General features: G+C 33.3%; 4 protein-coding genes, 1 long non-coding RNA gene and 1 pseudogene across 5 annotated transcripts; 1 reads left to right on the forward strand and 5 right to left on the reverse strand.

Moving 5' to 3' along the window:
• Positions 1-3,618, reverse strand: LOC103874152. The gene has a single exon (XM_009152568.2). The coding sequence runs from the start codon at positions 3,616-3,618 to the stop codon at positions 1-3; it is 3,618 nt and encodes a 1,205-aa protein (XP_009150816.2).
• Positions 3,619-4,108: 490 nt separating this feature from the next.
• Positions 4,109-5,623, reverse strand: LOC103874153. The gene has a single exon (XM_009152569.2). The coding sequence runs from the start codon at positions 5,621-5,623 to the stop codon at positions 4,109-4,111; it is 1,515 nt and encodes a 504-aa protein (XP_009150817.2).
• Positions 5,624-5,702: 79 nt separating this feature from the next.
• On the forward strand, positions 5,703-8,551 carry LOC103873944 (calmodulin-binding protein 25). Its single transcript, XM_009152351.3, has one exon. It carries the CDS (start codon positions 7,097-7,099, stop codon positions 8,186-8,188), a length of 1,092 nt encoding a protein of 363 aa, XP_009150599.1. The 5' UTR covers positions 5,703-7,096; the 3' UTR covers positions 8,189-8,551.
• A 6,646-nt stretch (positions 8,552-15,197) lies between these two features.
• Positions 15,198-16,410, reverse strand: LOC103873945 (annotated as a pseudogene).
• A 136-nt stretch (positions 16,411-16,546) lies between these two features.
• LOC103873947 lies at positions 16,547-17,266 on the reverse strand. The gene has a single exon (XM_009152352.3). It carries the CDS (start codon positions 16,944-16,946, stop codon positions 16,728-16,730), a length of 219 nt encoding a protein of 72 aa, XP_009150600.1. The 5' UTR covers positions 16,947-17,266; the 3' UTR covers positions 16,547-16,727.
• Positions 17,267-19,459: 2,193 nt separating this feature from the next.
• On the reverse strand, positions 19,460-24,372 carry LOC103873948. The gene is made up of 2 exons (XR_004448238.1): positions 21,528-24,372; positions 19,460-21,432 (listed from the first exon to the last, which is right to left on the reverse strand). It is a non-coding gene; the product is annotated as an uncharacterized LOC103873948 (long non-coding RNA).
• Between the last annotated feature and the right edge of the window lie 1,312 nt (positions 24,373-25,684).

Raw genomic sequence — 25,684 nt, forward strand, 5'->3', positions numbered from 1 at the left:
TTACGAAAAAAACTTCTTAAGCCAGCCAGGGAACCCTGATGCAATGTAGGATTGGAACAGATCCTCCTTTATGACACTATTTGCTATAAGAAAGACTGGTTTGAGGGCTTGACGAGATTGTGATTCCACCTGCCAAAACAAAAATTCATGGAGCATTTCGATAAGCTTAAAGGAAAAAGCTTTTAGAGATGGCCATGTAGCAGGTTTTGAAATAGCATTAACAATGTCACTGTCTTCAGCCGAGAAGATAACGTGATCAAAGTGGAGAGACTTCATACTTTCTAAAGCCCAAAGCCAGCTTTGAAAAGAGGATTCTGATTTACTGCGAATGTTTGAGAAGGATCTTCTACCGTGCAGTAAAACTTTCCCTTCAGCATTCCTAAGTATCCATGCCGCACCACTTTCCTTCCTATTTTTGTCCCAATCGAAGCCAATGTCACATTTGAACCATGATGAAGGAGGGGGTTTCCATCCAAAGATGATCCTTTTTTTCTTCTCAAGATCAATGGCTTGTTCTTGTTTTTCCATTTCTTTGATTAGGAACCAATGATCAGCCTCCTGTAATAACGATGTTGCGAATTTTGATCCCACAATGAGGCTTCCTTTGAATAGAAAACTATTCCTATTTTTCCAGATTTGCCATAGAATCCAAGGACCACTTCTCCTGATATGGACAGGCCAGTTTTGATTGTTCCCCATCTTTAAAACATAGAAGATGTTGGAGTAGATGGAGGAGGGGTCGAAACCATTTACCGGGGCAGGGAAGTGACAAATAGCCCAGGATTGTCTTGCAATAGTACAGTTGAAAAGTACATGATTCATTGACTCTCCCTCCAAACCACAAATTTGACAGCGAGAATCTACCTTCATTCCTCTTTCTATTAGATGGTCAGCAACAGAAATAGCGCCTCCAATAACTTTCCAGAGGAAAACTTTTATTTTTGGTGCTGTGTTCAGTGACCATATATGACTTTTGATGCCATTTAAGGAGGGTAGAGCTTGACTTGAGACATAAGCTTCCTTTTTTGCCTCCTTTTCTGCAAACCAATAGCCTGATTTCACAGAGTATTCACCTGAACGGGTGTGGTTCCAGCAAAGAAAATCAGGAGAAGACACTGCTGGTTTAATCTTAAGAATGATTTCAATATCTTGATCATAAAACAGGTTTTCCAACTTTTGATGGTCCCAGAGATCAGAGTTGGGAATCATAAGGTCAGAGACTTTAAGATTAAGGTCCACCAAGATATTCTTCATGAGAGGAATGCGAAGACGTTCACCATCAATCAGCCAAGGCGTGGACCAAACCGATATAGAGAGACCATTACCAACCGAATTCCTTAAGCCTTTTTCCAAAAGTTCTCTACCATGCAAAATACTGCGCCATGCGTAGGAAGGTCTGGGCCCAAGAGTTGCTGATAAGAAGGAACCATTAGAAAAGTATCTACTTTGCAAAAACCGAGTCAAGAGAGAATCTTGATTTGTGAGGATCCTCCAAGCTTGTTTAGCAAGAAGAGCTTGATTAAATAATTCAATATCCTTGAAACCCATTCCTCCCATTTCCTTTGAAATACAAAGCTTATCCCAACTAAGCCAATGTATTTTACTTTTATCCTCTGAAGCTTGCCACCAGAAAGCTGCCATTGCTGATTTAAGGTTGTTACAAGTGGTTTTAGGAAGTTTAAAACAAGTCATGGCGTATATAGGCATAGCCATAGCCACAGATTTTAAAATAACCTCCTTTCCAGCTTGAGAAAGAAATCTAGAATACCAACCAGACATTCTGCCTTTCATTTTGTCTTGTATATATGCAAGCATTTCAACTTTGGAGCCACTGAAACACTCAGGTAAACCCAAATAAGAACCAGCTCCTCCTTCCGAATAAATACCAAGCTTTGATTTAATTTGTGCTTTAAGAGAAGGACAGGTGTTTTTGCCAAAGGTTAGTGATGATTTGGAGAGATTTATGACCTGACCTGTAGCTTCCCCGTACTTGAGAAAGATGTCTTGAAAAACTTGGCACTGAGAAAGTTCAGCTTTGAAAAGGAACAGACTATCATCTGCAAAAAAAAGATGATGAACTTCCGGGCCAGCCAAGTTGAATTGAATTCCTTTCAGATCTCCTCTAAGTGAAGCTTGATTCATCATGTGAGTAAGACCTTCGGTACAGAGAACAAAGAGGAAGGGTGAGATAGGATCACCTTGCCTGAGTCCTCTCTGTGGAGAAATGTAACCGTAAGATTGACCATTCAAAAGGACTGAATAGGTGACTGTAGTAACACAGGACATGATCCATTTCACCCATATATTGTCAAAACCAAGAGAAAGAAGTAATGCTTGAAGGTAATGCCATTCCACTCTGTCAAAAGCTTTTGACATATCCGTTTTTGCAGCCATGTAGGATTTTGAGATCACTTCATGAGTTCGAAGACTATGGACTGCTTCATGGGCCAAAATAATGTTATCAGATATGAGTCTATCTGAAACAAAAGCTGATTGAGTCGGTGATACTATCTCGGGAAGAAAACATTGAAGTCTTGAGGCTAGAATCTTGGAAATGGTCTTGTACATTACCGTACATAAGCTGATAGGTCTCAAATCAGACATTACCGAAGCAGTTGTCTTCTTTGGAATCAGACAAATCTGTGTGTAGTTCCAATCGGAGGGCATATCACCAGTCTCAAAAAACAAAAGAACTTCTTTAGTAAGTTGATCTCCAACTATCTCCCAATATTTTTGAAAGAAAAAACCTGACATCCCATCAGCTCCAGGAGCACTATCAGGTTTGATTGAAAAAACCGCTTCCTTAACCTCCTCTTTAGTGATCTTCCTTGTGAGGATCATGTTCATATTATTTGAGACTCTTACCGGTAAGTCTCTGAGAAGGTCAGAGTAATCCACCGAGTTGGTAGATTTAAAGAGGTCACTGAAGTAGTTGATGGCTACTTGACCTTTAGAAGCTTCCGAACGTTGAAAAATTCCATTGCTGTCTTGAAGTTTAACGATCTCATTCTTTGATCTCGCAACTTGGACTGCAGCATGAAAAATTTTTGTGTTTCCGTCACCATGAAGGATCCAATCATCCTTACACTTTTGTTTCCAAAAATTTTCCTCCTCTTTATAAGCCTTAACTAAGGATTTGGTAAGATTTTCCATTCTTGGGAAAGAAGGATTCATCGATGACTGTTCTTGTTCAAGTTCCACTTGAATCTTCGTAATCCTTAATTTAGAGTTGGAGACATTCTTTTTCTTCCATCTACTTAACGCCTGTCTACAAAATCTGATACGAGAAGCGATGTTGATGTTTGAATTTGGAGAAGAAGAGTTCCACGCTTGGTTGATGGTTTCAAAAACTAAAGGTTTTTGGAAAAATCTTTTGTCAAACTTGAAAGAACCTCTGTAAGAGTCTTGAGAGGAGATTAACTTGATCAAAACAGGGCGATGGTCAGAGCCTCTTTTATCAAGGAAGGCTTGGTTTGAGGCCGGAAATTGATCAAACCATTTCTGGTTCCCAAATGCTCTGTCAAGTCTACTCTGAATCCAGAGATTACCTCTCTTTCCACTCCATGTGAAGGGGTTCCCCGAACTTGGAAGTTCTATCATGCCACATATTTCTAGCATTTCCGAAAAATCTTGAAAGGTGGAGGCGCTTCTTCTTGGACCCCCAATCTTCTCAGAATTATTTAAAATTTCGTTAAAATCTCCAAACATGCACCAACTACTATCCCTATTTATACTGAATCTAATCAAACGCTCCCAAACAAGATGTCGCAGACTTATAGTTGGGTTGCCGTAAACACACGAGACATAGAAACACTTATCTTCATACATGATTTTCATATCCATAACATTCTTGTTTGCATACAAAATATCCACCCCAACACTGTTCTTCCAAAAAAAAGCAAGACCCCCCCAAGTATTTACCGGGTCAACAGTGTAGACATGATCATAGCCTAACCAACATTGCATATCTACTAGAGAGTTCCGAGCATTCATAGTTTCCATTAAAAAAGCACCTCAGGGAAGTAAGTACGTCTTAGTTCCGTGAGGCGTTGAACTGTCAGGCCATGAGGATCTCCCAAGCCCCGGCAGTTCCAGCTGATGAAGCTCATCAGGCTTTAGACGGTCCCTCATGCGGGACCATCTCTGATGCATTGCCCTTAGCAGCCTTGGATGCAACAACCAATTGAAGTCCTTCTTTGTTTTTGAGCAGACTATCTTGAGATGAGTTCTGAGCATTCTTCTTATCTGTCCTGAAAGATCCAAAAAGATCATCTTCGGCTTTACGTTTTTTGCTAGGAATCACAAATTCCGAAGTAGAAGCCATAGTCTCCTCTGTAGCCTTTGTCATCTTCTTAGGAGTTTTAGGAATCCTTTTGTATCTTCCACTCTTCCTTTTTGGCTTCTCAGTCGGTATTGAGATGTTTGAACCACCAGAGAAGGAGAGGTTTGAAATCTGAGTTGAGGGCATTAGAACAGGGGGTAATGAGAGTCTACAGAAGACATTATTGATAGGGTTGGTCAATAAATGTCCTGCAGATATTGCCGATGCCATAAGCTTCTGAGGCTGAGGGTTAGTTTCAGGTTCACTAGAAGCTTTCTCAAAATCAAAGACTATTCCTTTACCCTTATCAAGGTTTGTTGTGAAGATCGGCGGTGGAATGAGTTGTAACATCGCCTTTTGGGTAATAGGATTTTTCTCAGCTTCTTTCACCGAGAAAATCACTCTCTGCTCCCTAATATGCCTCTCTTCTTTACTTGAGGCAAGGAGATAATTCCGCATTTCTTGAAGAACCTCCGGAGCAATGCGAGGACGACCGGAGAGAGGATTAATACCAACTTGATCCTCATGTAAGACTCCAAACAGAGGATCACCTTCAGAGAGGAAGGTATGGTTGGAAGTAGAAGGAGAGAGACGGTTTTTAGTAGCTTCCACCGCACGCATGTTCTGTTTGTAGGCTAGGAGAGGACAATGTTCCTTTGCATGTGTGAGCCGTTGACATTCTGTGCATCTTTTCTGGACTTTTTCATAGAAATAGTAGATGGTAGTTTGACCTCCGCCAGGTAGGTTGAGAACCCTTGATTTCTTGAGAGGCTTGGTAACTTCAATATTGATCTTCACACGAACATAGTCTTGCCTTTGTGATTTTTCAGGATCAAAAGCGACCACTTCAACATGACCGATTAGTTCTCCTAGCTCTGTGATGGCTGGCTTTGTATAGTGGTTAACCGGGATGTTGCTTATTCGGACCCATATTGATACTGATTGGAGATAGCCCGGAGGAGGTGTTTCAACCCATCTTTCTATAGCTAATCCCCAGTCATTGTGTGTTTGCATGCCTTTGTCAAGAACATCTTGAAGATCATTTGCATGTGAAAAGATGAACTGGAATCTTTCTTTGGTGAGAGCGATACCTCTAACCCGATTAACCTTTTGCCACTTCCTTGGCATGTCTAGGATCAGATTAGCCATGTTCTGAAATCTTGGGTTAAGGAGACGGCCTATCAAGCTGCATGCATTTCTTTCTGTGGCGTAGAATTGAGGAAAATCAGGTAAGTTAAAAGGAGCATCATCATCATCTTTCAAGGAGAGGGCTAAAAGGGCGTTATCCATCTCAGAAGACATGATGGATCAGAATTTAAGGTTTTGAGAGAAGAGATATGATAATCGGATAAGGATATTAGGATCCAGATTTTTTAAGTTGGTTTGTTATTGATTTTTTATATAAGGTTTCCCTTTAAATAAAATATCTTATTAAATTAAGAATTTAAGATGAATATAAGTAATACAGTGTTATTTTATTAATCGTTTGTAAAGCTCTTTCAAAGTTATGTAAACATTTGAATCATATATATTAACAATACATTAAATGCTACATAAAGAATCCTTATAGCTAACAATACCTCAAATAGTTGTGGTTTTCTATTATTTTTTTGGTTTAGCCTGAGTTTTGGTGATAAAATAAAAAGAAACAATATGGAATTCATTAATTTTTAAATTTTTGTTGATGAATTTGAAGTAACATAAAAACTACATAAATATTTTTTTCCTGAATATGATAATACATAAACATATAATCGAGCATGTTATTTATAAATATTAAGCTGTAACAATTAATATCTATTTATCTTACTTGCTTATTTTTTTCTTAAAAAAGGATAATAAATTGGATTTTTTATTTTAAAATTATAAAAATTCAAAAAGAAATGTATTAAAAATATTTTAAATTCAAGAAAATCAAATAATATGAACAAAGAGAAACACTTATATTTATTAATAAATTGTTTTATCAAGTAATAAATATATAATTTCTAAAAAATGAGAAGAATTAGTAAAATTTGTAGTAAAAACAGTAAAATTTATAATTTAAAATAAACTAAAATTTTATTAAAATTTAAAATATATTCATATTGTTTCGTTCATTTGCATACCCGCCCGTAGGGCGGGTCCGACCCTAGTTAGTTATATTATAAATGTGACGGTGTAGTCTCAAGGCCAATCTCTAAAATATAACAAAGAAAAACAGAAATGACAAAACTAGTTGTATATATAAATTTATTGAAAAATTGTATTTGATGTTGTATAACGAAATATTTTGTTATGAATTTCTCTGTTTATTTTATCAACAAGTTGCTAAATTACGATAATTAGCGTTGTATAATTCTAAAAGCAATTAAAAGAAAGTGATAATTTAAAATGCTAATGTACTTTATAGTTTAAACTTTAAATAGGTTAACAGGTGTATCTACGAAGAACCACTCTCTTGAACGATCAAAAAGCATAATACGATCACCCCATCTCTTTCTCTCAGTCAATTTATTTATACCCCCAAATGTAATTAGCCCTAAGTTTCACGTTTCAAAGTTTCAAGTTTCAAGTAAAGGAAAAAGTGGGTAATAAAAGGTGAATAGTGTCAACTTTTTATTGGCTTTTCTCTCCCACACAACCTTCAATTCCGTTCACACACTCCTCCTTTTGAAGTTTCTTTGCAACCCAAAAAAATTATAATCCTCTCCTTCATTCTGATTCTTCTCTCTCTCTAAACCATCATCTCTCTCTCTTCTAAACCATCATCTATTTTCTCTCTCTGTGTCTGCCATGGATTCCGGCAACAGTAGTAGCATGCAATCTTCAAGCGGTGGTGGTGGAGACCAAGAAGAGTACGACTCACGCGCCGATCAATCTCTCTCTGCTTTGTTTAACAACAACGCGGCCACCGGCTCTTCCAACATCGCCGGTCAAACACAGCTTGACTCTCTCATGGCTAACTATTTCAACACCGGGTGGTCAACGGATAATCCTCTCTGGTCAACAACAACTTCAAATCCCACCGACGGCTCTAGACCACAACCACCACCGGTGCCATCAGAACCAGTCTTCTTCACAAACACAGTTCAAGAAAATCTGAGAGTAGTCTCAAACACAAACACAAACACAAACACAGACACAAACACAAGTAGTCCCATTGGTTCTGTCCCTACCGACAAGAAAACAGGTCTGGCGACAACACGGAACCCAAAGAAGAGATCTAGAGTCTCGAGACGAGCACCTACTACTGTTTTGACCACCGACACTTCAAACTTCAGAGCCATGGTTCAAGAATTCACTGGTAATCCTTCTACTCCTTTCACCGGATCATCATCTAGTCCTTTTTCTAGATCAAGATTTGATCTCTTTGGTCCTTCTTCTTCTTCTTCTTCTTCGTTCTCACGACCCTTGAAACCCTTTCCTCACAAACTCATCCCACCATCATCAACCAGTCATCATTACTCAACTCCTCCTACAGATTACCACCAGAGTCTTCTTCGTAGCATGAACATGCAGAACATAGCGAACCCTTTTCTCAACAACCAATCTCCTAACAACGTCCCTTTAATGGAGGATCAATCGTTGAGCTTGAGAACGAGTACTGGTTTTGGATACGTGAGAGCAAACTCTGAGGGGCTTCACAACATTATCGCCTCCTCGTCATCATCCATGACGCAGCCAACCCTAAATATTATTCGTGGATCAAACAAGAATTATGAAGCCGATAATAATTTGGTAAGATCCATCAGTGGAGAAGAGCAACCTATGGTACAAAGATCCGATGGCTACGCACCATTGGTTGCTTCTGGAGCCGAGAATAATATAACGGATGTGAGAAATGAAGGTACGGTGGAATTATCATGGATCTCGTCTTCTGATTAGTATCATTCTAACTTTGTTTTATTACATTATGATCGTATCAATTATATTAGCCACATCAAAAAAGGAATAGAACATCCTAGCGAAAAACATCTGATGAACGAACATTAGTTAGTATATGGAATTAAGAGTATGGAATCTTTAATATTCTAAAGCTTCTATGCATGGTCTATAAATGACTTTCTATATATTGGAACACTGTTTTTTGTTCCTTTTAATGTCATATTGGCCTTTACTCCGTTTGGTGGAATGGTATTTGTGTATATGTAGAACTGGACTATATGTAATGTGTGTGATTTTGAAACTTTGCCGGCTCATGGTTGGTGTATTTTTGAATTTTCAATGGCCCCGTGGTATAATTTGAAATTTCAGTTGGTTTAGTGATAGTTACAAAAAAGCGTGTGTTCAAGTTCAAGACGAGCATATAACATGTTAAGAAAATGTTTGCTCTCTTGTTATTTAGGTTGTGCATGAACCCTAAAAAGACTTTCCATTATTAGTTTATTTGCCTAGAAAGAAAATATGTACAGATAGAGTGATTGGTGGCGAGATCGAGGGAAATCGTTAGCCGCCGCTTATTTTAAATTGATCATCGTATTTTATTTGAATCTCACATAAGTTATATACTTCCATCATCATTTTTCTTCTGTTAGTTTTGTATTATTAGTTTTTTAATCAAATTAAAATTTTGTATTAAAAGTTCAATTTCTTAAAAAAGGTATATACATTATTTGTTGTCTCATCATAATTTTCCACAAAAAAAAACATTCGTCATTCTGTACGTCAAAGCCTCGTGTACCGTAATTTCTTTAATAAATAACTAGATTTTGATCCGCGCTTGGAAAGCGCGGATTTTTTGGATTATATTATAATAAAAAGTCTTAGTATATAGAAAAATATAATTTTTAACAGTTATATAATCTAAGAATTAGTTTATTTGAGATTTTATATGTACACTTTTAAGTAAGTTTATTTTAGGCATGAGAATTATATCCGGATCAAAAACCAAACCGAACCGACCCAAAAATATAGGTTTAGATCAGGTCCAGAGAAGATAACCTATTGGATTTTTTTGGACCTGCAGGTCTTTGTTTGAGTCTGGATCCTATCCTAGACCCGATCATAAATATTTTGTGTTTATTAGGTATATTTTGTTATTTCAAATATGTTTCCGGTAATATGTATATTTTTTAAAAAGTTTTTGGTTTACGATTATAGTTTTTGATTTCAGGTAAATTTTCAAATTAAAAAGAATTGGATATTTTTCAGTTCATCGTGTCAGATTTTGAATAATATTTTGAATTTTTAGGTATTTAAATTTTTTGGGTATTTGTTTGGAGTTTCGAATATTTTTCAGATTTTTTAGATATTTCGATCTTTTTTAGGATTCTAAATAGCCGAACATATGTGGACTCATTACGTCCATATCAGGTCTTTTGATATTGGTTTTTAACGTTATTGTACAAAAACATGGTTGATGAAATATTTTTTTGAGTAAAAGTATCATAAAGAATAATATTATGATTTGTTAAAAATATTTAAAATATTGTATAGTTAGAACGATTAATGGTATTACCAAAAAAAAATAGTTATACATGATTCCAACAACTTTTTTATATTAGATTTTTAAGACTATTTCTCTTTTAATTGTATTGATTCGTTTTTAAGTGAAAATTATATAAAAGTATAATATCTAAACCAATAATTTTCAAAATCGTGAATAGTCAGTAATGATATCGTGAAGTCGAGTTAACTTTAACAAAACCAATAAATTTTTACATTTCTGTGAAGGTAACATGAATATCTCATTTTTAAATATGAAAATATCTATCAAACAATAGATGGTTGAAAGTTTAGTATATGATATGAGATTTTAGTCGGAAAATTTATATATGATATGATTACTTTATTATAAAGGAAAGAGGAAGTTTGAATGTACACATATATGTCGTGTAACTTCTCTTGCTTTAAATCATATATTATATGATAAAAATGATAATATAAAACATTAGTTTCAATGCTTTTACGATTAAAAATCAAAATGGTAAATATAGTGATTAGGATCTAGGAGTAAGATTTGAATAAATAAATGAATTGAATAAATTATTGTTAGAAAAATATATAGTAACAAATTATTAATCTAAATTTAAGGTAAGACCAAAAAATAATGAAATAAATAAAAGGGTTCAAACAACTTTTATAGGTATATTTTTTAAGACTCATTCCCTTTTAATAGTATTGATTGTCGTCATTATAATCCATCAAACCAAATTTTGATGGTTACATCATTCAGGCGATTTCACGTTAGTAAAGTTGCTTCAATCACACGGTAACAACTTATTTTATTATTTTGTTAGCTTTCCTTCCTTTTCTTCCCTCTTAGAGGAAGAAATGGCTAAAGACTTTGTTCATGAAAAATAGTTGCATTGATATAAGATAATTAATCTTGATCATTTAACTTAACAATAATATTCTATCTAGAATTGCTCCATTATATGTGAGATTAATACCTATTTTTCCCGCCAAAAATACATGTCACTTTTTGTCAGCGAAAAGAAGATATGTCAGTTAGATTTTCACTTTCTCCACGTGAAACGATAGCGTTTTAGGGAAATTAGTCAGAACTTTCATTTTTTTTTTTTTTGGAAACTTAGAACTTTTATTTTTTTCTTACAAGAATCCCTTTGATTGATGGTATAAGATCTTCTATTCTTTTTGTACCTCAATATAAATTTGTTTTGTTGTCCCTTCTTTGATTCAAGATATAACTTGCCTTTTTCTACTTAAATTTTACAAAAATGATTTTCTAAAAAGAATATCTACCTTTTTGATGTATCTATCAGTTTCAAAAAAAATGAATCATCTAGATTTAATGTTTGATAAAAGTATGTTTTTATGAAAATAAACCTTTTCTCTTAATATCTTATTTCGGAGATTGGAAATCCAAATGATTAGGCAAAGGATTTTTAGAAGATTTAGGAGACAAACTATTATATCGCAACAAGAGAAAGAGAGAGAATATAAAAAAACAAAAGCAGTTTTGTTGTTTCGCAATGATGTTTCCATGTTGAATCGTCGATATCTTGATTATCTACAATTATTTATACGTAAGTCGTATGAATAATGAATCTATGTTCAGTCAGTCTGTAGTACTCTCTACCTACGTCATACAAATAAAAACTTAGATTTTATATTATTTGGATATGAAAAAAATCCTAGGTTCGAATTATTTCGTGTCAGCTGAAACGTATACGATCTTTTTTTACAACTATCAGAATATATATACAATCCTAAGATTAAGTAATTCGCCCCTGAAAATGTATTTATTTTGGTATTAAAAAATTCTAGAGTAATAGACTGATAACGATTTCACTCAAAACATCGTTATTCATTAATCATTACAGATAAATTTCACCTAAGTGCAGCTCCGAATTTTGAAAATATGTAAAATTATGGAATTTAGTGTATAACTGATATTCTATATATACAAGATCCACTAGTCCAGAAAAAAGTTGTATAATGCGTTTTTCATAGGCACGACATGACAGGCCTTTTACCTGTAGCTACCCCCCTCCCCCCCCCCCCCCCCCCCCCCCCCACTACTTTTCTCTTTACTGATTTCCTAAATTTGAAAAGGCAAAAACCTTTTTATCCATAACCATCGCTCACACTGTTTTTTTTCTTAATAACTAAAAATCTCCGGTAAACCGAAACTCAACCGATTAGTCCATCTACAATAGATAGATCTTGTTGTTTTTGCTATGAAATTAGATACTTATGTCATTTGACTACACAAGCGGACATAGTAAATTTCAAACTCAAGATATTTAGCACCTTTCGATCCATTATACCACTGGGCCACGATTGTATGGTTCATCGCTCACACTGTTATGATAAACAGTATGATATATCCACTAATAATCGACTTTACGTAAAATGTGGTCCTTAAATTGTAATAACGTTTAAAATAAAAAGATTAGGCTTAATTCGGGAAATTAAGGGGGCCATCATGTTAAAATTGGGCAATCATCGTCGTGTCCATGAAGCAGGGGAAATGTCAACTTCGACGCTATATCAGATTATCAGACAGACAAAATATTTTATAGAAGAGTTACTCAGAATATTGGCCATTGGTTAGAGAAAACATAGTAATAAACTTTTATATTTACGAATAGATCTTGTGATGTTTGACTTATTGTATAGTTTTTTTTTTCTGGACAACACTTCTTGTATAGTCTATAGTAGTTTTGAACTGTATTCACAATTATTAATTAGTCATGCATGCAGCGGGCAATTAAGGGTCTAACTAAGGTAAACACAAAGACTTCTACTATAGAACTGTATTCACAATTATTAGTCATGCATGCAGTGGGCAATTAAGGGTCTAACTAAGGTAAACACAAAGACTGCGGACATGGTTACGGAAATCTGCGAGGTAGTTGGGGTTTTAATTATTATTAAGCGATTTGTACGAATGGTATATCGATTAGAAATTAGTGTGTTTGCGGAATATATATGATTGAGTGATTATCAAATATTACAGCAGTCAAATAATAAATTAACACTATTACCACTTTATATAATTATATTAATATTAAAAATCATATTATTATCAATATATATAAAACTGTATTTATAAACTCATAGTAGTAAACTTTTAAAAATTATTTTGGATTTATATATATGCATATATATATAGCAGATATCTTTTTAAAAAAGTTTTATAATATAAATTACCATATAATATATATATATATATATTAGTATTTATATTATTTCAAATTTTAAAAATAATTAAATGATTTCATTTTAAATTTATATATTTTTTATTAAAAAAATATTTTTATTTATCGTTCTGCAATGGCTCTGAACCGTAAACGCTATTTGAATCTAACTTTTGATTTTCAAAAGTTTGGAAATGTATAAATCAGTTTACAGTGTTTTATGATTATTGTAAAACATTAAAAACTGATATCATCAGTAAAAACAGCGTTTTCGTGTGGTGGTGGAAAAACTAATTAAACCGTTAGGTTTATTAATTTATTCTGTTACATGAGAACATCAATCTTATAAAACAATCAAATAATATGCATAAACAACGATATATGGATCTACTGTTCTCGAGAGGCATACGATTTCAAATATCTGTATGATATATAGAATAAGGTATACACCAACATTTATAAGTTATTAAAAAAAACCCCATTTAAAGTTTCCAAACAACGCAATTCACGAAGATCAGTATCATGATATTGCAGAATCTAGATATATACATATATAGTTATAACTAATACTGCATGTTGTGTTATAACTAGATACTAGGATAAGACCTGCGCCTTGCGCATGGTAAATTTATATGAAAATTATTTAAGAAATATCGTATGGAAAATAAATTTATATTATTGATCGAATTAATATTTGGCCCTTAAACAAGTTTTTAAAACTTTTTTTGTTAACTACATAATTTGTTTACTAATGAACTGGTCTCATTTTTAAAAATATTTTAAGTCAAAAAATTATTTATCACATAAAAACCTCATACCTACTATTTGGTTACAATGAAACTATGTCAACTCCATTTTATATCATGATTTAGCAATTTAAAAGTTAATTATGGTTATGAGACGTTTACGTTCACTTGTCAATACTATATATCTTCAATATTTTTCTCATTTTTTTGTCATTTTAGTTATTTGCATTCAAGTTACGTGACAACTCATCATGACACTTTTTTAATTAGTACAAACTACAAGTTCTAAACTTTTTAAATGTTTCTCTATTAATATATAGGGGATGTTAAACCATTGATCATTAATTTTTAACATAATAATTTTAACAGTTTTAGTAATTTTGTCATTTCTAAAAATTCAAAATATAACATATACGAAAAAATCTATATTTTAATTTTATAGCTAATTTGATTGTTTAATTTATTTTAATAATATAAAATTAAACAAAAACAATAGATGGGATATAAATTGCTATCAAATCTTTATTATTAGAATCATTAATTGTCATATATATATCAGTCATATTTGGTAATTCTGTAGGTTTTATTTAAGGAAAGAAAATAAAATAGTAATTGTACACTTTAATTAATTGTATGATTAGTTTAATGAAAAGTATAATGTATACTTAATTGGACCAACATATTTTCTAAGGATTCTGAATTTTATTTTGGTGATGACACGTGGCTACACTTAAATGTTGTAATGTTTGTCAATTAATATATAAGGGATATACATATATAGTTATAACTAATATTACATGTTGTGTTTCGGGCGTTGGGATTAGAGCTTTGGCCCGAACCTCCTGGTAATTCAAAAAAAAAAAAAATTAATCAAGTTTTTCATTTTATTTTTACCGAATACTAGACAAAAATGTTTGAAAAGTCCAGGTTAACAAAAGGAGTATAACAATGTATTGTCACGTTTTCATTTGTTTAGGTTCTAGTGCTATACTATTATTTAGTCGGTTTGTGGGATCGAAATTGATTTGTCTCCCATAAAACCAAAACTACAGCTGATCCTTATTCAGTGTATGTTCATTGTATTTTGGAAACGCTAAAGATTTTGACATCTCACCATTTTTGACATATACTTTTAGGATACAGAAACGAAGCTATTATCGAACTTTAAAGCTCAAACTATTAAAACACACGGGACTGGTGGATAGTCTCTTCACCTAACTTCGTTGTGTCGATTCAAAATTATTGTTCTTTTTTTCTGTGGGTTGGGGACGACTTTTTTGGTTTGTGGGTATCTGTGTGTGAACTCAGAACTTGTTGGGGATGACTCTTCTTCGGAATTTGATCGAGATGATGATGATAATGAGGCTATGGGGACAAATCCACATGATGCAATAATACTACTATCACATCCACCTTTTATTTTTGTTTGCTTCTAGTATATTATCTTAAGACTATTAAGCATTGGGTACTGAATAAGCCATTTGATCAGATTAAGGCTTAAGTCAAACTCCTAATTAATTGTGATAACCATACATGGGCTTATGGAATCTTAAATCAGCCCTATGTTGGGCTATGAGCCGATTACTATTACTTTCAAATTTACGTGGCTTGTACAATATATAAACATGGTTATGCAACAATTTTTACTTGTTAAATACATTACAACAGTTTCTTTAAAAAAAAAAAACAGTGACTACTACTTCTCAGTCTTTGCTCCCATTTTCATAAAGCTCCTCGTCAGGAGAAAATCTTTAACGAAAACAGGCATATGGTGCATGATCGCCATGACGGTGGACAACCGTCCTGTAGAGAACCAAGCCGGTGGGTTTTTCTTCAGCACCACCGATACCGTCTCTTTCGCAAATGTCTCGGCAGGTGTTGGTTTTATGTTTTGCGACAAAAACGCCCTTTGACGGATAGATTCTTGAAAGGGTTTGTATAGTTTCAGCTCAGGTAAGTTGTTGAAGCTCGTTATGGCCGAGTCGGCTATGTTTGATTGAATACCTCCTGGGACAATGTTGATTACATCAATCCCAAATGGCCTAAGCTCCAATCTTATAACAAGAGACACGCACACAAAAATAAGATACATGACGAGCAAGAATGCTGAAGTATCTTCATAGACAACCTTAATGTATCGGTAAGAGCATGAAGAGCAGCTTTAGATGCAGTATAAACCCCTGACCATGGTCCTGGTGCCATGATGCTGATACTTCCTATGTTCACAATCTTTCCCTTTCTTTTAGACGCATGTGGGGTACAACAGCTTGAGTCATCCTTACTGAACCTGCAAGAAGAGTTTTGCAGAAAATTTTGAGTCAGGAATTTTAACGAACACTTGGTGATCATTCACGAATTTTATTACCGAACACATTGGTGTTGAAGGTGTTTTCCATCGCCTGAATTGGAATCTCTGCAAGTGGTCCGATACATTGAACTCCGGCGTTATTGACAAGAACATCGATCTGACCATACTTGTCGATAACTTCCGACACAGCTTTACTCACGCTCTGTTCCGACTGAACATCGAGCTCTTGTACAAAGAACTTGGGATCTTTCTCCAAATCGGACATCGTGCTCTGCGATCGACTCGTCGCCACCACTCGACAACCATTCGCTGAGAACTCACGAGCCAGCGCGTAGCCGATTCCTCCTTTAGAACATCCCGTGATGAGAACCACTGGCATCTCGTCGCTGCTTCCCATTCTCTCCCTCAAAGGTTTCGGATAATTATGATTTTTATCTTTCCCGGAAAAGTAGTTGTTATGTACGAAAGAAACTATGATACATCTTTTAAGAGAAATCCGGAATGTAAGGGTCGAATTGCAAAAATAACGCCGAAGTTTCTGAACACAGCAAAAGGATGATACAGTTTTATAATTATTTTGCCACGTAGGTCCCTGATGTTTGTTTTATCTTTCATTTTCAGTGACGGAAAAGACAAAGTCATAGAGATATCCATTTGATTAATTCAGATATTTACTTTTTTTATATAAACTCCCACATCATTAGAAAAACAACAACAAAGCAGATAGATCATGAAACGAAATTAGATAATGAACAAAGCGTATATCAAGCAGAGAAGAAGCCATGGGAGATGGCGAGGGCAAACTGAGATTTAGCCTCGAACTTCTTCATAAAACTCTCTATCTTCTTCTCGTTGACTTCTATTGTCATCTTCGCCGGAACATTTTTCCACCAATCAAATTCCAACGACGCCGACCTAGAATCAGCCGTCTGTCTCACCCTCCGTTCGTACTCCTCCGCCACTAAAATAGCTATGTCCGCCATTGAACCGATCAATGTCACTCTCTCTTGCTTTCGGTTATTTCTTCTCTCACGTTCGGTTGGTTATCTCTGGTTCTGTACTAGTAGATAGTTCAACCACGTTAGGTATTTATACTGCTTTGACGTGCGGTGTTGGATAAGGTTTGGGTCAACATTCCTATAATTTTAATATTTTTTTATTAATATAAAATTTGGTTAATGGTATTTTATTTATGTCGTGCCGAATCTGTTTGTACAGGTGGTTTTCATGAGAAGGCAAGGTGGGCATGGTCGGTTTTATTTTATTTTACTTTTTCGATGGAAATCAGAAATTATTGTTGTTTAAAATAAACCGTGCTACGCGCGGATAAAATATTATATCTATTTCTCAATTCTAAAAATATAATATATAATATTATATTATATTATTTAAAGAATATAAAATATGACTACATAATTATATTTTAAATTTTTTTTTTGTGGAAATCATTATGTTGTTTGATTGTTGTACTTGATTCACATATTTGCATAGATATTTGTGATAGATGAATAACTATATTTTTATTATCAGTAAATAATATATAAAAGAAATGAAATTATCTACTCTATTAAAATAGAGTTCTAGTTTTTATCTACCATACACAAGTCTATGTTAGACCATTCATTAGAAATTTAACTAAACATCCTAAAATTACTCATATATAATATTTTCCTAACAAAAAAATATACATTTAAACAATAACATTTCTAAGAAAAGATAAATAAATTCTCATTAGGTAATTATCATTTGACTGTTTATCATATTTAATATAGATAATATTCTATATATTTCAGTAACTAATTTTAAAATAAAATAGTATAGTCAAATTATTTTTAAATTATCAAATTAAATTTTTATATAAAAAAATAAATAATATTTTATTGGTTGTAAAATTTTATGTTTGATATTTTAGTAAAAAATAAAAAGATTAAACTGAAATATAATATATTAAATAAACTAATATTTTAAAATAAAAAAAATTAATTTATTCACATAAAAACATTTCGAGAATAGAAATTTCTAAACAAAGAAGTTAATAATTTTTTATTATTTCATATAAAACTAATTTTTAAAATTAAACTATTAATATTGATGTTGCATTTTATATAAATAAACAAAAATACTTCATTAATATATGATTTGTACAATATCATCAAATAAATTTCAACAAATAAAAATTTTCAAAATAAAAATTATATACATAAAATTGATATTAAATATATATCTCTATAACGTATTTTATATTTTAAAAGTTAATTTAAAAATATAAATATATCCGCACAGATGTGCGGGTTAATATCTAGTTTACTTTTAAAACAAACTTGTCTTATGTTGGGGACTCGGTTATAAACATATCATATTCGAAGGAGATATTTTTACAGTTATCAATCTTCTTAACAGTCAAGAAACAAATCTGACATCAAAACAATATCTCATACGATCTCTTTGTGGAATAACTGTTCTGAAGAAATTAAATTTAGGTATAAAAAAGGACTGGAAATGGATGTGTTATCTAAGTCAGCTTTACAAAGTAGTATTCATAGTTCATATATAATTTATGTTCATCCTATTTTTTTGTCCATCCTTTCTTAAACATCTTGAAATAACTGATGCTAATTAATAATAAACTTTTGGATGGCAAAAAAAAATCAAATTTCTCTAATTATCGCTTAAATATTTTATTAATATTGTCTAAGAAGCTTTCAAGTGATATCATAGTTTAATTTTTATTAGTTTTTTTTTTGTTAATTTTTAGATTTTTTTGTTAATTTTTAAGATTTTTTTGTTATATTATATTTATTTGTGTATATAGAATCTATATATAATGCTAGTGTAATAAAGAAAGAACATTATTTTTTGTAACTTCAAAAAGATACATTATTACAATTTGAAATTAATCAAAATTGAATAAAATGTTAATTAAATATTTGTAAATCTAATTGTTTTTTTTAATCTTATTTAGTTGGATTCTCATCAAAAAAAATCGTTAGGTTAAACAAATGTTTCAAAATTTGTTATGTTATTGTTTTGTCTATAAATTATAAAATTTATTGAATTGATATATTTAATTATTGCATCCTTAAATAATATTTTATTAAGACATTAGAGAACTATGTTTTAAGTTGTTTTGTCAAAATTTTACAAAATTCTATGCTTTTTCATATTTGTCACGAAAATTTATATGTTAAACTTACTTTTACAAAATTCTTAACTTTGCCACGAAAACAAAAATCTATGATTTTTCATATTTATCAATGTTTTCACACTTTCAAAGAATATATTAGCTTAGTCACTTAATTATTTTTTTACAAAACAAAGTATCGGAGTCTTGAAAGTTGAATTCATATTATTATAACTGTACATAAGAGTTTGTGATTACATACTTAGTGATTCTTGTATATGTGTCCAAGAAAGTTGCAATGGCCTAGTGGTAACTATCATATATTTATGTCATTCTAACTCGGGTTCGATCCTTTCCTTTGGATTGTTTTTTTTCATTTTTTACGAAAAAATAAATGAGATGACGTGGGAACTTCGGGCTCTCTGATTGGTTAATTTTCATATCCTACGTGGACACCTTCTCCATGGCTTATATTTGCCTTTTAGTATTGTACTAGGTTTTGCCCGCCCTACGGGTGGGTTACTATTCAAAAAAATTACCTAAAAATATCATTAATTTTAATTAATATTTTAAAATGTTTAGGCTATTTTAATCTAAGAGAAATTATAACAAATAATTATTAAAATTATTTAATTAAATGCCCATTAGCAAGAAAAATTATGATATTCTATATATTTTAGGTATTAATGATCAGATTAGCTCAACCAAACCACAACCTCATATTTTTTTATACATTTTCCAACTTAGAAGTTCTCTTTCTTTTAATCTATTTCAAAGCTTTATAAAATTATTAAATGAGTTTTTTTAATCTCATTTAATTCATATTTTATTTTCTGAACATGATGTCATTTGAATTATTTTTAAAAAATATATATTTCTCAAATAAATATAAGTAACCTTATAAAAACATGTAACAGTGATCATTATGTTGTTTTTATTATATATTTCTTCTTCTTTTTTATAACCAATATTTCTTCGTTTTAATAGAATATATACTCCATGGTAATATATATTGTCATATCATCAGCACATTGCAATCTTCGTGTAGGATACATGCATATCACCATTTTGTCAAAGCCTCCAAATAATTTTTTTGTTTCAGGGAATTGGTTCTACGGTTTGCCTTCCGCAGCAGCAAAGTTTGCACAATTCACTACCCATAGTGACTAATTCGTATAAATGAGGAGGGGAGCACAGGGAGTGAGGCCATTTGTAGAGAACATGTAATCAAGTTATTTAAACGCACAGAGATGAAAAAATTAGATATAGGTAAACTGGTGCATATTTGTCTGTTTAATACAAATTTGAAAGTTAATACAAATCAATTGGCTGATAAGCCGTGGGATGAACAATCTGACGAATGTTTCTCCTGCAGTATTCGTAGTTACTTTGGTGTTTCCAAACTTTTAACGTTATTCTTCGATTTAGATGTGGAACGCCATGCTTACCGTTCTCCCAAAGGATAATTCCTTAATTGTTAATATCTACACATTTAGATGTTCCATCACAAAGAGAGAAAATTCTTTAATTGTTAATATCTACACATTGTCTTGTGAAGATAAATATTCTTTACACGCTAAACAATATTGGTGTTATATGAAATAAAGACTGCTCTGCACAATTAAAGCTACTGACTGAAATATCCTCGTAAGAACAGTCATTTGGTTAATTTTATGTAGGTTCACTTTGGAGAGCATCACTGATGCAAAAAGCCTTTATATATAAGATCATAACCAAAAAGACTTGCAATAATGATGCCCTTATGACTTGGACTTTCTATGTTGTATCACAGGATTCTGGAAATGCTTCTTGCCTACTCAAATAAAAAGTATGTTGGTAGCAAATATGCCAAAATGAGAGATTAAGTTATATTATACATGAGAATAAACATTCTGACAGCATGTTTTCACTGGATTATTTGTATTAGCTCTACTATTTCGAAAATGATATCCTTACTGTATACCTCCATTTAATCTTAGTTAACTAAATAAGATATATGGTTTTCTCGTATTTAATGTATAGTACACCATTCTACTAAACATTCAGGAAGACATACTTGCAATTCTCACAAAAATGCGAGTGGTTTGAGCTACTATTCGCTGCCATAGTTTTAGCTCTCCATAGTAGAAAGAGTCGCTGCATCTCCTATTTGTTCATGTAGTAACTATTGAGTAACTCAGTGTATTAATTAGGGAAAGTGAAATCAAGATGAGTAATTAAGATTTTAAAATTCTTCGGCCTTACCTGGTTGAATATCTCCATGTACACAATATTAGTCTGACGTTATGGTTGCTCCTTGTGAGGTTGCTTAGGCAATGTGGTTAATGGAACCTTGGATGAGTCGTGGACTGTTTGAGAAAGTGAAATCAAGATGAATGTACGGCTGCTGATTTTCAGGTAGTCAAACCAGAAATCAGAGACGGAAGATTTTAACAATGGTTACCATTTCATCTAAGAGCAGCATGTCCACTCCCAAGATCTAAGCCTCCCAAAAGCCAAGAACACGTGCATCAACGATCTTAGCACAACGCTAGATTTAAAGTCGGAGAAGAGGAGGTAGGAGATAACCATTGTTGAGTATGAATTTAACAGCGAGATTAAGGAATGAGATGGAGAGAGGGACGGGTTGCAAGAAGACGACGTTCCTATTTATAGGAGTTGGTTATCAAAATACCCGTGGATAAAGAGGAAGGGGAACTGAAAGAAAATTAGTGGGAAGAATGGTTTAATGATCATTAAGTCGATTAATTGATGCTCCGTTACGAGGCGATTTACAGAGTCCTGGAATTTAGGTTTACAGTTACGCGACGTTGACATATTGTTGGAAGGGGTCGGAGAAAGATAATGGGCCCAATCAGCCCAAGCAATATCGTCGATAGTTTATTAAGATCGGGCCAATAATTTTATGAGCAAACTCGTAGAAGGGAATTTTATAGCGAAGCTGACGTGGCGTGATTTGGTTACTCGGATAATGATCTGGCAGATTGATTGGTGGGGAATATTTCTGCCCATCTGGCACCCCTTAGAAACTCTTAAAATAGTCCATTTTATATAGTAGTGATAGAATTACAAAGTAAATCAAGGCTTATTTAGACAAAATATTGATTCTTTTATTTTATTTTACTACTTTTTTCTTTTTTTAGTAAAAATGTTAAGATATTATTTCCAATTTTCTTGTTTTTGACAGATGTACTATGGAAACGAGAAGCAGAACAAATAAAATAAATCTAAACAGCTACTCGATGAAGCCTAGCAGGGACAAACGAACAAACCGGACTACTAGCGAGAGGAGTCGACCAATCCGCGCTTACCGTTTGCCACAAAAAACTGTACCACAGTTAATCCGAGAGTCAGAACCCGATAAAATTTAGCCTCTCTGATGATCCGTTCTTTATGATTGGTCCAACCAAGAATAGCTCGAAGAAGACTTCCTGAGCATCAGCCATCCCGAAGACAGACAAGCCTGCAGTCTAGCACTCCCACTACAACAACATCGAGCAATATTATTCGAAGATCTATACAAAACAGGCAAAAAAAACAGCAGCAAACTCCACACTCCACACACACACATCGTAACCTCAAACCAAGCCGGAAGAGCCTCAACCACTAGTAGACAGAGTGCGTGCCACTGAATCTAGTGCTGGGAAGTTGAGCTCAAACCAAGTTAACCCGAAGCTCCGCCTGAGCCGCAGACCCCACGGCGAGGAAGAGCCAGCCGGACAAGGACAGTCCCTGAGAACCAGGAAACTGACCGGCTTGCAAACCGGAACAACTAAGACAATTAAAACGCAGCCGGAAGAAGAAAGCATGAGGTAAATTAGGGAGAGCACCGAGGCCAGGACAAGAAGGAAGCACCATGAACACAGGAAGGGCCGAAGCCATAGACAACTCCGACTCAAACCCCAAGCCATGGAAGCACGCGTCTAGCAAGACACAGCCGGAACACCACACGACGAAGCCGACCAAGCCTCAGACACACCAGAGAGGAGGAACCACACTGTACCTACTGCACCTTGAGCTGCGCAAAACCTAACGTCAAGACGCCTCGTGCGCTGGAGAATCATGGACCGCCGTGCCACTTCGCTGGGAAAACAAATGACATGAAAAACACCGGGAAAGAACAGATCCGAGGCGAAGGAACCACCATACGAAGCCACGCGCCGCAATTCCACGGGTTTCGCCGGAGATCTACAAAGCGAGACCGGACGAAAACCCTACCCAGAAACAAACTCCTACCTCCCACCGTCACTACACCCTCCTCGCAAAGTCACCAGAGGGACGAAGCGGCCACCAGATTCGGCCTAGGCTCCTCCGCCGGCGAACGATCTTGCTCTAGGGACGACCACATATCAGAGATGGGTAAGAGAGGAGAGAGCAGCGCAAAGGAAAAGAAAGAGAAAAAGGGATGAGAAGCCCTCCGACGACGAAGAGGAGAGCAGCCGCCGGAAGCAAGATCGGAGAATTTTTTTTTCCTTTTTTTTCTCGAGAGGTTTTAGAGAGAGAGACCCACTTTTTCATCGTCATAGAATTATTGTTGTTTAAAATTATAGAATTACAAAGTAAATCAAGGCTTATTTAGACAAAATATTTGATTCTTTTTTTGTGGAAGCATGTTATGTGCCTATCAGGTCCAAGTCATAGACGGTATAGTAGGATTTGTCAAAATTTAAGTTTCAATATAATATTTGCAATATTAATATATGACAAAAATTATCAATGTCTCTGTATTAGCTATATTAACCAATACTTGTAAATATACGTCAATCTGCCATAAGTATTATCGAACATGGGTTAATTTGAGTCTCAGGTTTCAGCTAAAACACTATGGGTCGAAAACCAGACAGTTGACGGCAATGAAATAAAAGTCACGTGTGTATTATTAACCTCTTTAAGTTTGTGATCAACACTTAAATTTCTTTTAGCCCAATAGCAAAGGTCAGACTAATAATTATCCAGACAATCGTGTCCAATTAATGATATGGGCCTAACTCAATGAACATCATTCATATTATTGACAGACAAAGTAGACCCAACTTTCAGTGTAATTTCATTCTTATTTATCTATATATACGACTTTAAATAGTTACTATTGTGGAAGCACCGTAGCCTATTGGTTAAGGTTTAAAGGCTTCTACACCCAAGTCTGGGGTTCAAATCCCAGACTATGCAAATTTATTGCAGATTACAGGAAATCCAGGTTTCAAGTCCCGGAGAGAGCGGTTTATTAAACAATTATGCAGACTACAGAGGAAAAAGCTTGCAAGGGAATCTTCAACATGGTGCAAGTACATCTGGTCAGGCGTGGATCTTCATAGGACGGCTCAGGTGATGCAGTTAGGCGTAGGTCTTCATAAGACAGGTAGTATTGTCGGTTGTCGAATCGTCTATGTAATATTTCCTATATCATAATTGTAAGATCATAATAAATCAGCGTTAAAAAAAAAAATAGTTACTATTACATTTTACTAGAGTTTTTAACCGCGCTACGCGCGGATAAGATATTATATGTATTTCTCAATTCTAAAAAAATAATGTATAATATTGTATTACATTATTTAAAGAATACTTATAAAATAAGACTACATAACATAAATATTTTTTTAATTTTCTTTGTTAAAATTATTATGTTGTTTGATTGTTGTACTTGATTCGCATATTTGCATAGATATATGTGATAGATGAATAACTATATTTTTATTATCAGTAAATAATATATATTTATTATATAATATAAGAAAAATAAAATTATTTACTTTTTAAACAACCTTGTCTCATGTTGGGGACTCGGTTATAGACATATCATATTCGAAGAAGACATTTTACAGTTATCAATCTTCTTAAAAGTCAAGAAACAAATCCGAATATCAAAACAATATCTCATACGATCTCTTTGTGGAATAACTACTCTAAAGTAATTGAATTTAGGCATCAAAAAGGACTGGAAATAGATGTGCATATGTGTTATCTAAGTCAGCTTTACAAAGTACTATTCATAGTTCATATATCATTTATGTCCATCCTATTTTTTTGTCCATCCTTTCTTAAACATCTTGAAATAATTGATGCTAATTAATAATAAAATTTTGGCTGGCAAAAAAAATCAAATTTGTCTAATTATCGCTAAAATATTTTATTAATATTGTCTAAGAAGCTTTCAAGTGATATCATAGTTTAATTTTTGTTAGTTTTTTTGTCAATTTTTAGAGTTTTTTGTATTTAAGATTTTTTCCATATTAAGTTTCTATTTCTTTCACTGAATTGATATATATGTCATAAAAATTACCATCAAATCATTTTTACTTATTTATTATTTTGTTTTTAATGAAAATACACCTTTAAATAATTTAATTTAAAATAAAATTATATATTAATTTGTTGTATTCTAACAATTTGATTGATTTAATTAATTTGCTTTGGTGGATAACTTAAAAAGTTTTCATATGAATCGGAGAAAGCAATCTTATGTTGTTATATTATATTTATTTGTGTATATAGAATCTATATATAATGCTAGTGTAATAAAGAAAGAACATTATTTTTTGTAACTTCAAAAAGATACATTATTACAATTTGAAATTAATCAAAATTGAATAAAATGGT

Source organism: Brassica rapa, chromosome A06, assembly GCF_000309985.2.
Source record: "Brassica rapa cultivar Chiifu-401-42 chromosome A06, CAAS_Brap_v3.01, whole genome shotgun sequence".
Classification (NCBI taxonomy): domain Eukaryota; kingdom Viridiplantae; phylum Streptophyta; class Magnoliopsida; order Brassicales; family Brassicaceae; genus Brassica; species Brassica rapa.

What these genes read in the sequence shown, in the direction of transcription:
- LOC103874152 (XM_009152568.2), bottom strand. Translation starts at nt 3,618, where the DNA reads ATGCTAGAAATATGTGGCATGATAGAACTTCCAAGTTCGGGGAACCCC.
- LOC103874153 (XM_009152569.2), bottom strand. Translation starts at nt 5,623, where the DNA reads ATGTCTTCTGAGATGGATAACGCCCTTTTAGCCCTCTCCTTGAAAGAT.
- LOC103873944 (XM_009152351.3), top strand. Translation starts at nt 7,097, where the DNA reads ATGGATTCCGGCAACAGTAGTAGCATGCAATCTTCAAGCGGTGGTGGT.
- LOC103873947 (XM_009152352.3), bottom strand. Translation starts at nt 16,946, where the DNA reads ATGGCGGACATAGCTATTTTAGTGGCGGAGGAGTACGAACGGAGGGTG.